The following is a 14,888-nucleotide window of genomic DNA, read 5'->3' as shown; positions in this document are numbered from 1 at the left end:
ACAGAATTTGGCACAAAACAAAATAAACACTGTTAGTATTATGCATACACAACAAACTTGAACATCATGAAAAGAAACGACTGACAGAGTGCTGAACGGAATAGGGTGACTTTTTATCTGCAGAATGGCATGGGGTATGCTGTTCGACAAAATTGGGCTGTTAGTGACAACCGAAAAAAGAATAACAAAAAGAATTAATAGAAGAAACAAGTGTCCGGCTCAATGGCAACTTGCAAGCCAAATAGATAGAGTATGTGATCTTGTAGGAACTTGAGACAACTTTAGTTGTACTCACAGCATAATTCATACACAAATACTGACTGTATTTATTCTGTCTATGTTATGGTGTTGGAACTAATAGTCCAAAAATTCTACCTAGGCTCAAACAAAAATAGACCACAGCCCCAAATAGTGAATAACATTAGAGTCATTTATAGATTTGAGGTTCGTTTTGTCTCGTTATAGGGAGTTTTTAAAAATAGTTCAGTGTTCCAATACTGAATAAAGACAGGGTTAGAATATGTAGTATTGAAACACTATTTTTGCTGTTACTGTTGTTGGAGTAGCTGCAACTTGATAGCTTTATAATTATATGAGCTACGTATTATGAACTCTTGTTAGTAGTGAACGCTTTATTAGAGTAGTAATGTATTTCCGCGGTATTTAGAAATACAATTTCCAAATATGTATCGTATCCAATTAATACGCATCAAACTTGGTGTCAATTCGTTTCGATCATTTTCTTCGTTAAAAAATGACTACTAGAATCGAACGAGATAGTTTTGGAACCATCGAAGTCCCAGTAGAGAAGTACTACGGGGCGCAGACAGCGCGATCATTACTCAACTTCGCCATTGGAGGAGAGACAGAAAGGATGCCCATGCCAGTGATTCGTGCGTTTGGATATCTTAAGAAATCGTGCGCCTTAGTGAACTTAGAATACGGATTGGATCCGAAGATAGTCGAGTCGGTGGTCAAGGCTGCTGAAGAAGTTATAGATGGAAAACTAGACGACCACTTTCCACTCGTTATCTGGCAAACAGGCTCTGGAACACAGTCGAATATGAACGTGAATGAAGTGATAAGCAATAGAGCTATCGAGCTCTTGGGTGGTGAAAAAGGCTCAAAAAACCCAGTCCACCCAAATGATCATGTTAATCGCAGTCAAAGTTCGAATGATACATTCCCAACTGCCATGCATGTTGCTGTTGCAATGGAGATTCACTCTCGTCTAATGCCAGGATTGCAAGAACTTCATAAATCTCTGTTGGCTAAAAGTACTGAGTTCAAAGATATAATTAAGGTGGGACGTACACATGCACAGGATGCAACTCCTATTACGCTTGGACAGGAATTCAGTGCTTATGTAACACAAGTGGATAATGGGATATCACGTGTTAAGGCTACTCTTCCTCGACTATATGAGCTAGCCATTGGTGGTACTGCTGTTGGAACCGGACTAAATACTCCAGTTGGTTTTGCTGAGAAAGTAGCTGCTAAACTTGCTGAGCTTACTACTTATCCATTCACAAGTGCTAGAAACAAGTTTGAAGCACTCGCCAGTCATGATGCATTGGTTGAAGTTCATGGAGCATTGAATGTCATAGCTTGTAGCCTCATGAAAATTGCAAATGACATACGATTCTTAGGCTCTGGGCCTCGCTGTGGACTTGGAGAACTATTATTGCCAGAAAATGAGCCAGGAAGTAGCATTATGCCAGGGAAGGTCAATCCTACTCAGTGTGAGGCTCTAACAATGGTTGCTGCCCAAGTGATGGGAAACCAAGTTGCTGTTAGCGTGGCTGGCTCTAATGGACATTTTGAGCTAAACACATTTAAGCCACTTATTGTTAGTAATGTTCTGCGTTCTAGCCGGTTGATTGGTGATGCCTGTGTATCTTTTAGTAATAACTGCATCAGAGGTATAAAACCAAATCAGAAAAGAATATCTGAAATGTTGCAGCAGTCCCTTATGCTGGTCACTGCATTGAACCCACACATTGGCTATGATAATGCTGCTAAGATAGCAAAGAAGGCACACCAAGATGGTTTGACATTGCAAGAAGCTGCGACAGAGCTTGGTCTTGTTAGCAAGGAAGACTTTGAGAAGTGGGTTAACCCTGAGAACATGTTGGGACCTAGTAAAGTATAGACAACTCTGTTGTATACTGGTCTGGTCATGTCATTTGTTTACACCAGTGCAAGGTGTTTGTATTTATTTTGACACTAAATGCAATAAGTTAATTTGCTTGAAAAGATAACAACTAAAATAGTTGGAAAGGTTAATGGTAATATGTCTTTAAGATCTGCCATACATGTATTTTCAGCTTTCATGTCTTAACTTTTGATTTGTGGCTTACCAGAATCTAAATCTTGTTATTTTTATCTCAATAGATACTTGTCTTGAGAACATAATGCCATTTATATATGTCATACTGATTAGAGGCTATAACAAGCAGCTGCCCAAGGAGATGTGGTTATATGGGTTCTGTGTAGAAACCCTGAGGCCCTGTAGTATCATAGATTATATATATAATCTATGGTAGTATCACCTACTGTAAACTACTAAATTCTGCATAGTCTTAAGTGTTATGTGTTTCTCAACATCTAGACAACTCATACATTTATCAGTGCAAATTTCTCATGAGTTTCTATACATGAAATTAATTGACAAGGAGATGACATCCTGACTGCCTGGCAGACTTCTGTAAGCATTTGAGCGTAAATCGGATGGCTGCAGGTTTCAGGTCCAGTCATGGATCTTTTCTCTTTTCTGCACCTTTCAAACAGACTTTATATACAACTTTAAACAGGATGTAGGAGCAGATATCCTACAGACCTTCAGCACTTGGGCCCCAGCCTGAAACGGGCCCCAGGAGGCCCCATGAATGGCCCCTTGAATACCTGTTGAAAAGATCGATATGTTCTATACCATATGCGTATTTTGTACCATACGCGTATGGTATATACCATATACGTATACGCGTACGGTACAACCATACGCGTATATGGTAAGGAAAATCGTACCATCTGAGTATAGCTAACCTGGTATGCGTATAATATTAAGCAGAAGGTTTTTGCACTGCCGTACCTATTGACTACGCCTGATGACACTCTGCTTTCATTTCTGTTCGGGGAAGAGGAGGGGGGAGGATCTCAGGGGCGGATCCAGGGGCTGGCAAGGGGAGGGGCACAAACAGTAAATGATTGGGGAGAGCCAGAACCCCTGCTCAGTGCTGCACTTTTGAAGCAGCAAATAATCACCTCTTAGTAGTGTCTCACTGTTGCTATTAGCTATTTTGGCCTTTTCAGAGTCTTAAAAGCTGTTTAAAAGGCTCTGAATGTCGTAATAACAGCAACATAATAATTATTTTTAGAGGCGCTTAGTACGTAAGGAGGTTCGGGTGGCAATTTCACAGCATATGTTCACAGCTAGTTTCACTTTGATTCGCTTTTATTTCAGGTGAATTTGTAATAAATGCTGCATATTGTCATGGGTTTCTAGGCCTGACATAAAGCTAGCTAAGTAGCTAGAAGTATGGCTGGCTCCTCAACAAAGTGAGGGCTGGGGGGGGGGGGGGGGGGGGGGCATTTGCCCCAAATGCCCCATCCTGGATCCGCCATTGGATCTAGTCTTTCTGTTCAGTGAAGATCGAGATACTCAATAGAGCAATCATATATTTTTTTATTATTATATAATTGCAAGACCTCGCACAGCGAGTATAAGTTAAAATGAGTTAAAATGACCAGATTTGTTGAGTTAAAATGACCAGATTTGTTGATTTGTTGAGTTAAGGCCACACCAAGTCAAACCTTAGTTTCTGGTCACCCGCCCGCATGGTAAACCTGGAACCCTAGTTTATGAGGACTATTATTAATATTACAGGTGCTTAAGTGCACGTGACCCAGCAAGACACTTATTTTTTACTGCAAAAGATCGATATACTCTAATAGAGCAGTCAGGGATTCCAATAGAGCAGTCACACTACTCTTAACTCTAATATTAGGTATATATGCCACACTAATAAAATGTTTCTAACTATAGCTAGTTTTGTCCTTGATTATATAGCTGTTCAGATTATAACTGTTACTAATGCTTTTGTAACCAAAGTAATTTCAGTAGCATTAACTACTAGTCCATGTAGATGGGCCATAGCTTTAACTTTATAATTCAAATGTAGTCCTCTAATGATTAGTCTAGTAACTTCAAATTCCTTATCACTGAACACTACAGGGGTATGGAAAGCCGGCAACATTCGGTGAGCTTAAACTTAAACTTTTCCATAACTAAAATTAGATTGGCAAGTAGAAACCCTTATAGTTTAAACATTCCCAGATGATCACTAAAAACACTAGTTTGGAGCACTCAATGACTCAAAACTTTGACAGTTACTTTTCTCAAGGTTACTGAATAGAAGGCTGGAAACACATAGCTAGTGGGCTAAGACTTCACATTTGAATGAAGAATTTCTGATGTGAAAATAGAAGTTAAATTTCATTTTGGATCATGATCATTTGAACAACTTAGCTATAAGTCATAGTAATACTTTCCTGATATAGCTAACGAGACATTTATTTCACTTGGAAAGCATAAGTAGCTACATGAGCAAAACATTTCCTATAGTATATTCTAAATAAATAAATAAATATACTTAAATGCTATACATCAGTGTATATAGCTAGCCATGATCCATCAACAACTTTCCTAGTGCATTTTTTGCCGAAGCACAACTACTTATGTTGTTGGTTAAGTTTGACTAAAAACAAAATCAACATGAATTTGCTAAATTGAGCAAATAATAATACCATACAGTATATTGTCACAGTAGAGTCTATAGTCCTGAAGTCCTGATCATCCGCCCGCCCGCATCCATTTGTAGGCTTGGGAGTGACCAGAAACTAAGGTATGACTTGGAGTGGCCTAAAATGACCAGATTTGTGAAAAGGTACCTTTTCCACACAATTTACATACCAGCAAACAGAATGATGTAACACTTGACTCCTTACACTGATAAACTTGCTCTTAGTGTCAAAGTGCAGATAGATACTATAGTAGCTACTGTACATGCACTCATGGATATAGTTGCATGCAGGCAATTATAAGGTATATGTTCAAAAACTTATGAAACCCCGAATTTCAAAATATGCATGGGTCAAATTTTGTCTGTGAAAAAGGTACCTTTTTGCAAATCCAGTCACAAATTATCTAGCTGTTGCATAGCAACTACACACACTGACAATGTATGGTAAATTTTAATTTTTGTTTCTTCTTCCACACAGTACATTGTGGCTGCAATTGCTACACATATATTGCTTCTTATTGGATTCATGATCCATTGTTGATACAATGAAAATTCAAAAACTAGGCCATTATTACAAATGCTACTCCTCCTTCATATCTATAATAGAGTTAATGATGTAATGTAATGATGTGACATGATGTAATATAATGTAATTTATGCATACCTGTAACATTAATATTGTGTACTGTAGTTGTAAGAGTTAGTTGTTATTGTGTACTTTCAGTTATTGATTAATAATATTATATACAATAGTCTGTTTTGCCTATAAATGGTCTGCCTACACTTCCCTACAATTAGAACAATATACCCACACATAATATTTATGTGTTTACAAATACTCCTGAAGATAGTCAAAGATTAGTACAATAATTAAAAGCTATATAGAGCGATATTACCCAAAACTCTACTAGTGGTTTTTCTATACTTGTATATATGAACTTTGTAAAAATGTGTTTGGGTTTAAAGGTGCCCAATTATCCCTTCAACATAAAACAAGAGCAGTATGCTCCTTGTCTTACTCAGAAACTGAAATTTGAAGTTTGATCTTCTAAAGCATTATTTAGGACAAAAGACATTGATTTCTTTTAGGCTGTAGAATTGTGCCAGCATATTGATATTCACGATTTTTCAATGAATATAACTGGAATGCACAGTGATATAAACGCTAAGCCAGTAGAGGTAGCATTGTAGCTAAATATAAACATAAGATTTTGATATAATTATCCATACACTGCATTCTGATTGCTTACAACATAACAACCATATTAAATAATTTGCATCCATTGGCAAATGGAGCCAATTTTTTCAGGCATATATATATTATTTCATTAAATATTTTATTCTATTGTTGCTACATATAATCTATTGTTTACCTTTAATTTGTTAGTACACTAGCTTCCACTTAAAAATGGATATTTATGCCTGGTAGCACTAAAAGTGTGTTGAACAGACAATTTTAATCAGATGAGCTCGAGAAGTACAATGTATAATGATTGCTCAAACAGAGGAAGACCTGGAGAATGCTGATACAATAACATGAGGGAGGTAGCAAAGAGATATAACTGTAGAGAAAGTAATGTTTTTAGTTTGCAAATTAATGTAAATCTGCATGGCTGTAGCTTATAGCAATATTAGACATGCTATACTCTAAGACTGATGTGCATAGTAATTAATTGTGCAATAATTTTTTTTAAACTGTAGTTCGCTGAATCTTTGCTATTGAATGAGGCATGTGCATTGCCTGCTGAGATGAAGTAGGAAAACATAACATGGCAGAGATTTTATGGTGAGTATATATATGAGTTCTAATGTATAGTTCAGTAATGAATGTATATTAAGTAGCATTGTTTTATTATTGTTAAGTGTGTTGTATAGCTACTCGCTACTTACTGTCATGCTTGTGGATGGGAAGACAATGTGTTTAGCTACTCTTATCTGAATGTACTCTTTAAAGTTAACAACATCCACATTAATTTGTGCTGTAGGTCCAGTGTGATGAATATACTATTTACAGTATGTATAAACAAGAAAAGTACGTAAACAAGAAATTAGATCTTCTAAAGAAGAAGAGTGTACATAGTATATAAAAATGCAAATACAGTGAGGAGCCATGTTGCACAACTGATGACACTTACGAAGTTCATTTTTCCAGTTATTAGCTTTGCACAAGCAGTATATGCATATATGTATAATTTAGTTAGAACTTACTAGCTACCATGCATGTTGTAATTGCTCTCCTTGCTTATTTACCCAATTCTGTTGTAAATTATCAGTTATCCACACTTATAATTGAGTATAAATATACCATCTGCATGCTTCTGATAGCTACTGTATAAAGTAGCATATATACATGCACAGTGCCATTTATGTAAAGTTCTGCAGACAAAGTGAGATCATGTACATAAGATTTAGGTACATTAGTATAGGACTATAGTGGGAAATGCATGGGCATGCATAGCAAGGATAAAATGCATGCAGGGGCGGATCCAGAGTCTGGAAAGAGGGGGGGCACCTTGCTGAAAAAAGTTGAAGAGCAAAAAAAAAAAAAAAAAAAAAAAAAAGGTCACAACAATAATAGCTAGTTATCCTTTACCAAATATATTATATCACGTATGTTATGTAAAATAAAATCCTATTTATACCTTCCTAAGTAAGCTACACTTCCCAATGAACACTGTGACTGCTTTATTAGAGTGATTGACTGCTCTATTAGAGTATCTCGATCTTATATACATTTTTTTAAGGGGGGGGGGGGGGGGGCACGTGCCCCCTGTGCCCCCCCCTGGATCCGCCCCTGGCATGTGCATGTGTGCTGATGAATAAATTTATAGTTACAGCTCAGTAGTAAGCAGATTATTGTGTTGTGTTCTAAGTTTGCTCAGCTAGAAATGCTTGTAAAGACAGCCCATCGTAGCTAGGTGATGGCAAGGCTGAGAAAAGGCATAATACGCATATGGTACGTACCATATACCGTACGCGTATGGTACGGAAAATCGTACCGTACGCGTATGGTATGTACCATACGCGTATGGTACATACCATACGCGTATGGTACATACCATACGCGTACGGTACAAAATGCGCATATGGTATAGAACAGATATACTCTAATAGAGCAGTCAGATCTAAATACTCTAATAGAGCAGTCACAGTATTCTTCAGAGGAACAGTGTAGCAAGCTTATAAATAAGGAAATATGGTTGGTGAGGGGTAGCTATTTTCATTGTCAGCATGTAATGACCTTTTTTTCTTTTTTCTTTTGGTTTTCAACCTATTAGTAAATGTACAGTTATACGTTGCACGAGATCCTTATCACCAGTCACTTACGACTACACACTTCACAGTCACATACTAGATATATCTGATCAACATATGTACCTAGGAGTCTTAATTCATAAATCAGTGTCTTGGTCACCTCACATATCAAATGTTGTCAATAAAGCATCTAGAACACTCAATTTCTTAAAACGCAATCTAAACAAATGTTCAAAACAAGTTAAAGAATCAGCTTACCTAACAATGGTGAGACCACAACTAGAGTATGCATCTGCTGTCTGGGATCCCTACCACGTTGGAGATATTTCAGAGTTAGAGAAAGTACAACGAAGAGCAGTGCGCTGGGTGTTGAATGACTATGGCAGATTCAGTTCAGTTTCTCTAATGTTGGATCAGCTGAAATGGCCTACATTACAAATTCGTCGGAAATTATCTAGGTTACAAATATTACATAAGATACACTACCAACAGTTATCACTCCAAATTCCTCATTATTACTTACCAAAAACACGACCAACAAGACAATACCACCATCTTCACTATATATATTTTACCTACCTCATCCACCACGGCATACCAAAACAGCTATTTCTCAAGAACAATAAACGAGTGGAACATACTACCAACTGATACAAATGAAATTGCAGATACTGATTTATTTACAGCTAGACTCCAATCATATTATTGTACCTAATGTATTTGTTTATGTGATTCCTGAGCACACCAGCAGGGCTGACTGCTCAGTAAACAATAGTAATAATAATAACCTACAGCTTGGGTGAAGTTGTGATTCAGAATGGAAACCTCCTTGCCCCTGGGATCCCACTTTAACTCTTTGCCCTGGGCCCCTTAATTTCTCTGGGCGGCCCTGTATAACTAGGTAGGAGAATGCAGAGTTAGGGCCGGTTGTTCTATTAAAGTAATTACTGAGATCTTGAGGTAAGGAAGTGGTTACTGAATCGATTCCTTTTGTGTATAGCATTATAGGCCTCATGCACAGTCAGTCCTGATATACACAATGCTAGTAAAATGTTTCAGCATTCGCAGTACTGAGTAACTAGACAACGAGTACAAAAGTTTTGTCATTCCGTTTCGTTCCATTCCGGATTTCAGTTCCGGTTATGACTTGTTATCATTCGCGATTCAGATTCAGTTGACTAGGGCTCGACTTTACCAAGGAACTCGACCTCGTACTGGCCAGACTCAGCGTCTGATTTGATTCCATCTACGTGGAGATAACTCTGACAAGAGATAGTTGTGATAGCACAGTGAAATTTCCCGGAATTTTTTTATTGCATGTCATTACTCTCATAACCCCCAATCCGGATTGACATGGCATCCAGTGGGCAAAGAGTTTCGTCTCAAGTCAAAATCATAGTGCAGACCAATGGAGGTGACGGTGGGTGCTCTGGGAGAGGCAGAGGAGGAAGTGGCCATAGGGCAGGTGACATTAAAGACAAACATAGCAAGCCTGATTCTACTGTAGTGCATCATCACCACCATCATCATCATCAACGCAAAACTGGTGATCAACATCATCATTACCACCATCATCATGGTGATAGTCATCAACAGACTCAACATCACCACCATGGCGGTAGTCTTCAACAGAAAAGTAGTGGTCAAGGTATTGAGCATCATCACCACCATCATCATCATGATCAAGGTCGTAAATTGGATAGCAGTGGTCAACAGCATCATCACCACCACCACCATTATCATCACAAAGGTCAACCATCAAATGCCAGACCTAGTTCAGGTGTTACCCATCATACCTCATCGGCCCAAGTGAAAGTCAGTATGCAGACAAGTTATAATGCTAAAAGGGGTGCTAGGAAACCTAAAGGAAAGTAAAGTGTGATCATACGTAAACTAACTCTTCAGACTAGTTGATATTGCCTTAATCCTGTGATTAATATTCTGCATTTATCATGTGCTGTATACAGAAGTAAATAGCTAGTTTCTAGCATACTGCCAGGCAGTGTATGTTTTTAATTCATGCCCATAATATAATCAAGAATTTATAAATGTTGACTTAATCGATAATCCAGATATACTTAATGACAAGGCATCAGTGGCAGATTTAAAATTTTGGTACTTCAAGCTTATGTGGCATGCATTTGCTAGGAGTGTCTGGGGGCATGCTCCCTAGGAATAATAATGAATTCTAGATGCTCTGGGACTGCATTATACGTATAGGTATAGTTACATGTTTTTTTTGTGCATGACATATTATACACTATTTCTGATTTAACTGTTATCAGACATGACATCACAGAATTGGTACTTATAACTACCACTGCTTACCTTAATCTAATTACTTAATAATATTTTGAAGGGTGAGCACCACAACAGTGTAGTGCTTATAGGGTAATAAAATTGCTTGACATGATTGTGTGATCCATAGAATGGCTTCACATATGCCTTGTCTATATTTTACTGTAGTGTCTTTCTCTCTCTATATATAGGAGGTTCTCCAAAATAATGCCTATTATGCCTAAGATAATGTATGATATGCTTAGCATTAGCTATGCCAGTGTATAGGCTTGATTTTTTTCACCGTTCAATATCACTTCAGCCCGACTGGTGCCCTTTGGCATACCGCAGTACATACAGTGGCTTCATGGACTTACCTGCATGTGTCCTGCTTTGTGTCCCATTTATCTTTGCTAACAACACAAGGTATCGATTCGCAGTAGCACCACATGATGGCTTCCCTACATTTTGATGGGAATTGCTTGGATTTTTAATTGTAGCTGACTGACTGCAGATGCTGTGTAACAGGCTGAACATAGCTGAAAACGAAGTATATTGGTCACTTTGCTATTTCAGTATTTGATATTTGGAGCACATGTTTAGGCGAAGACAATAAGCCTGCAACTGGTACCATTCTTTCTGTTCTAATGTGTATGCATGTGTTCACCAGTCATAATAATTTACAAAAATAATAAACAAAAAGTATATATTATAAGAATTTTAAGCTTGTTTAGGATCATAGAAACAAAAAGCAGTGAAACAAGGAGGCCACCTATACACCTGAAGATGTACTAGTGTGATTTAGTCCATAATTCAGTCATGGGTATAGACTGAAGTAGAGGTTTAATGTCCACTACTATATCTTCAGGTGCAGGCAAACTCCCTTGTATCACTCAGCGTTGAAACCGGGTCGGGTCATCCGGGTCACATTTTCTCCGGGTCATCCGGGTCTGACCCGGTTTACAATTTATCCGGGTCTGACCCGGATTGGATCACGTGAGAAACGAAATTGCTCGTTTGACGACGTGGAAACTTATAAACGCTATCGCGTAGCTCTTTCGTGAGCCACGCCCACTTATCGCAATACCAACATGCGCTCAGCCACGCTCATTTGTTAGTAAGTGTAGTATGTAGCACGAAATTGAGGGTATCTATGGTGAGGGGTAGCTATTGTCAGTAGGTGAAGACCTTTTTTTTTTTTTTTTTTTTTGGTCTTCAACCTACAGCTAGGCTTAAGTTGCAATATATTTACTCAACACAAATCGAACGCCCAAAATGTAGACTCGTTCGCTCGCTCGAGACTAGCCGAAACACGTCTCGGCTTTAATTAATCCGGGTCACATCCGGGTCAAATCCGGGTCAGTGGGTCATCCGGGTCAGCAGTAGTGACCCGGTTTCAACGTTGGTATCACTACTTTTTATTTCTACGATCCATAATCGAATTTAAAATTCTTCATTCTTCCTTATACTTGCATGTCAGAACTATACACTAGTGAGAATGCAATAATTTATATATTATGATAATTATATAGAGCTATGCATGTCAAAGCTACGAGTAAACTTACGCAAATCAGCATGTAAAAAGCAGCAACTGTGCATGTGCATGGTGTTAAACTTATTAATACAGTAGCTAATGGATTCAGTAAACTTTAGTTGGGGGCTGTCCACCACTGACAGTAGAGTTAATGAGTGTATATAAGATGACCCCACTATGGGTTTATTTTCTTGCAATTGAAATTGTAGTATATTAGTAGAGCTTTAATGTTTAAATTGATAACCTAAGCTCATATGCATGCTCATAATGGCCTGCAGCTGATGCTGCATGGTCATGACAACTTTCATCATTTCAACTCATACTACTGTATAATATAATTGCTTTGATTCATTTTAAAGTCACCTGTCTATTGTGTGTCATGCAGACACCTTATGCAGTCATGCATTTTATTTTAGTATACATTAATGGATAAAACAGTGTATACACATTAGGCCTGAGGTCTTTCATATACGTAGTATATATGCATATCCTATACAGGCCAATAATGTGCACCTGTTCAATAGTATCAGAAATATTTATCTCAAAGGTGATTTGCTGCATTAATGCTTCTGGAAAATTGACCATCTTGTACAGCCTTAATTGTGTACAACAACTACACAACATGTTCTATATAGCAGCTACACCAGAATATGCATGTTACACAAAAAGATGTAGCTGAATATAAAGTACTGTATATTATACATACAGACAGTTGACTGTCATTATTTATAGCCATTGTTGTATTGAATACTGTGGCCTGCTAAATGGTCTTTGCCAACATATTTATATATACCTGTTAAAGCCACTGTTTGGGTGGATATATATATATATTGAAAAATGAGCTGAAATAACATGTTCACATTACAATAGTTCCTCAATTATTTGGCCATCAACTATAGTATGTTCACGTTGAGCTGAATCCTCAAAAAAAACTTAATAACTCATGGATGCAATTACACACGATCTTGAAATTTGGCTCATTTGTAGTATACTGCTTGGCCCGCTAAAAGTATTTCAAAATCTTTTTGTTCAAATGTTTGACATAATATTTACAGCCAATCAAAATTTTCACAATACATTTCCTATGGGAAGCCATATAAGCACAGTGTCCATTACAGCCCTTTCCCGAACTTGTAATGGAGCGAAACCATACGTGTCTGTTGTTGACACCTTTGCTGTTACCAATAATCATCTGATTGGCTGAAATGTTAGCTTTGTTGAGAAAAAATCCACTTTTAAATTTTAGCTGTTTTTCAGGATTCAGCTCAAGGTGAACATACTATATCCCAAGCATTCTGTTATCCAAACAGTAGAAATAACTATTCTGTTAGGGTAATTTTGCTTAAGATGTACATTCTATTAGAGGGTTCTGTGTATAAATAAATTGGCTTCATTTATCCAAACTTTTAAATTATTTGAATGCACTCAGGGTCCAATCAAGTTATATAGGGACTGTTGTAATCAGATAATCCCCATGCAATGAACTTATTAATTATTCTTTTTCAAGGGATTCTCAATATTGATTTAGCTACATATTACATTTTCATTGAGTGTTCATTGTAAGCACATTGTGATTTTAGTGGAATTATTCTCACAATTCCTGAGTCCCACCATTGAAAACTAAAATTAATATTCATGGTGTTATTTTTAATGGCAACTAGCTAGAGTTAATGATAGAGGAGAAGAGATCCAATACAGTGCAGAGCCTCTACAAATGATTCTGTGTGAATTCCATGACATATCAACATCAGTCTATACACACTGGAAGAACAAGGAAATGTAATGATTAAAACAATCTTCACATATATAGAGTATATAGCTATACAATATTGAATTATCAAGTAGAGTTTTTCAGAGAGAGTTACACTGTGACAGTATCACTGTTAGATACTATCCTCTCCATTATTAACTCTTGTTTGTAATATTGCACAATATCTCAGGTTTACATCGTACACATTTCTAAATCTAGCTAGACTAAACATCATATTTCAGCTGATCCCTTCTACCTTGGGTAGCCTTCCACACATCTGCATTGTTCTTTGTGCCCACAATATATATCTGCATGGCATAGAGGGTATGAGAATTCACTACTGAAGTTCTACACACTTAAATAGCCACTCTAAACAAACAAAAGGTGTATACAGTAAAAGCTCTATGATTAACAATACACAAAGAGAAACCATGCAGCGATATTGAAAGCAACTTCAGTTGTTCACAACAGTTTTTTTTCAATATGCATACATGAATCCTCTGTTATCTTTCTATACATGCATGACAGCATACAGACTTTGGAGTTAGATTATTTCAAAGAAGTAAAGGCATAAACCTGCAAAAAAAGCAGTATTTTTCTGCACACACGTATGGTATAGTGATTTTCATCATGTGGTATATGGTATACGTATTATTAAGCAGATGCATATGACAAGGAGGCAAACCATTAAAGATGCACCATGTATAGCTATACTGTATGTAGCTTACATATGTACCAATAGTAAAGTTTGCAAGTAACTTATATTGATGGGGGTATTAATTTTCATTGTGAGTTTAAGTTATTACATTTCCTGCCACTATAGGACATGTACGTACACATTCTTAATGTATGTATATATATGTATGCGTCAACAAGTCATGTAAAGTAGATGTAGAATAGTCTTATGTAGGTATCATGGATGGCCACACTTCCAGACAGTAAAGCAGATAGCTAACTAGCAACATGTTTTGCCAAGGAAATCTGAAATCTCATTGATGCATGAAGATTATGCCATAATTGCCATTCAAAGGAAATGTGCAGTGCACATGAGTATACTGTGTAGCAAGCATGGACAAGTAGGAGTTCCATGAAAATTTCAGTATGTTAAGAAATGGGCTGACCAAATTAAAAAGTTCAAATTGTAAAATCAACACCAGCATTAATGAGTATTTCCATGCTTATTTTAGTCAGCAGGAAATGTTGCTTTTTTCCTGAGGCTGGGCAATATTAAGTGATTTGAGTCTGTGTTATCAGAGCTAGCTGGCCTCCA

The 14,888-nt window shown here is 37.2% G+C and overlaps 1 protein-coding gene across 1 annotated transcript; it reads left to right on the top strand.

Annotated features, from left to right (window-relative positions):
* The first annotated feature begins 685 nt into the window (after positions 1-685).
* LOC136263044 (probable fumarate hydratase, mitochondrial) lies at positions 686-2,270 on the top strand. Its single transcript, XM_066057494.1, has one exon. The coding sequence runs from the start codon at positions 755-757 to the stop codon at positions 2,150-2,152; it is 1,398 nt and encodes a 465-aa protein (XP_065913566.1). The 5' UTR covers positions 686-754; the 3' UTR covers positions 2,153-2,270.
* The last annotated feature ends 12,618 nt before the right edge of the window (positions 2,271-14,888 follow it).

The sequence above is a fragment of the Dysidea avara genome, chromosome 8 (assembly GCF_963678975.1).
Source record: "Dysidea avara chromosome 8, odDysAvar1.4, whole genome shotgun sequence".
In the NCBI taxonomy this organism is placed as follows: domain Eukaryota; kingdom Metazoa; phylum Porifera; class Demospongiae; order Dictyoceratida; family Dysideidae; genus Dysidea; species Dysidea avara.
The sequence above is the reverse complement of the archived record's forward strand: the minus strand, read 5'-3'. Positions and strand labels throughout refer to the sequence as shown.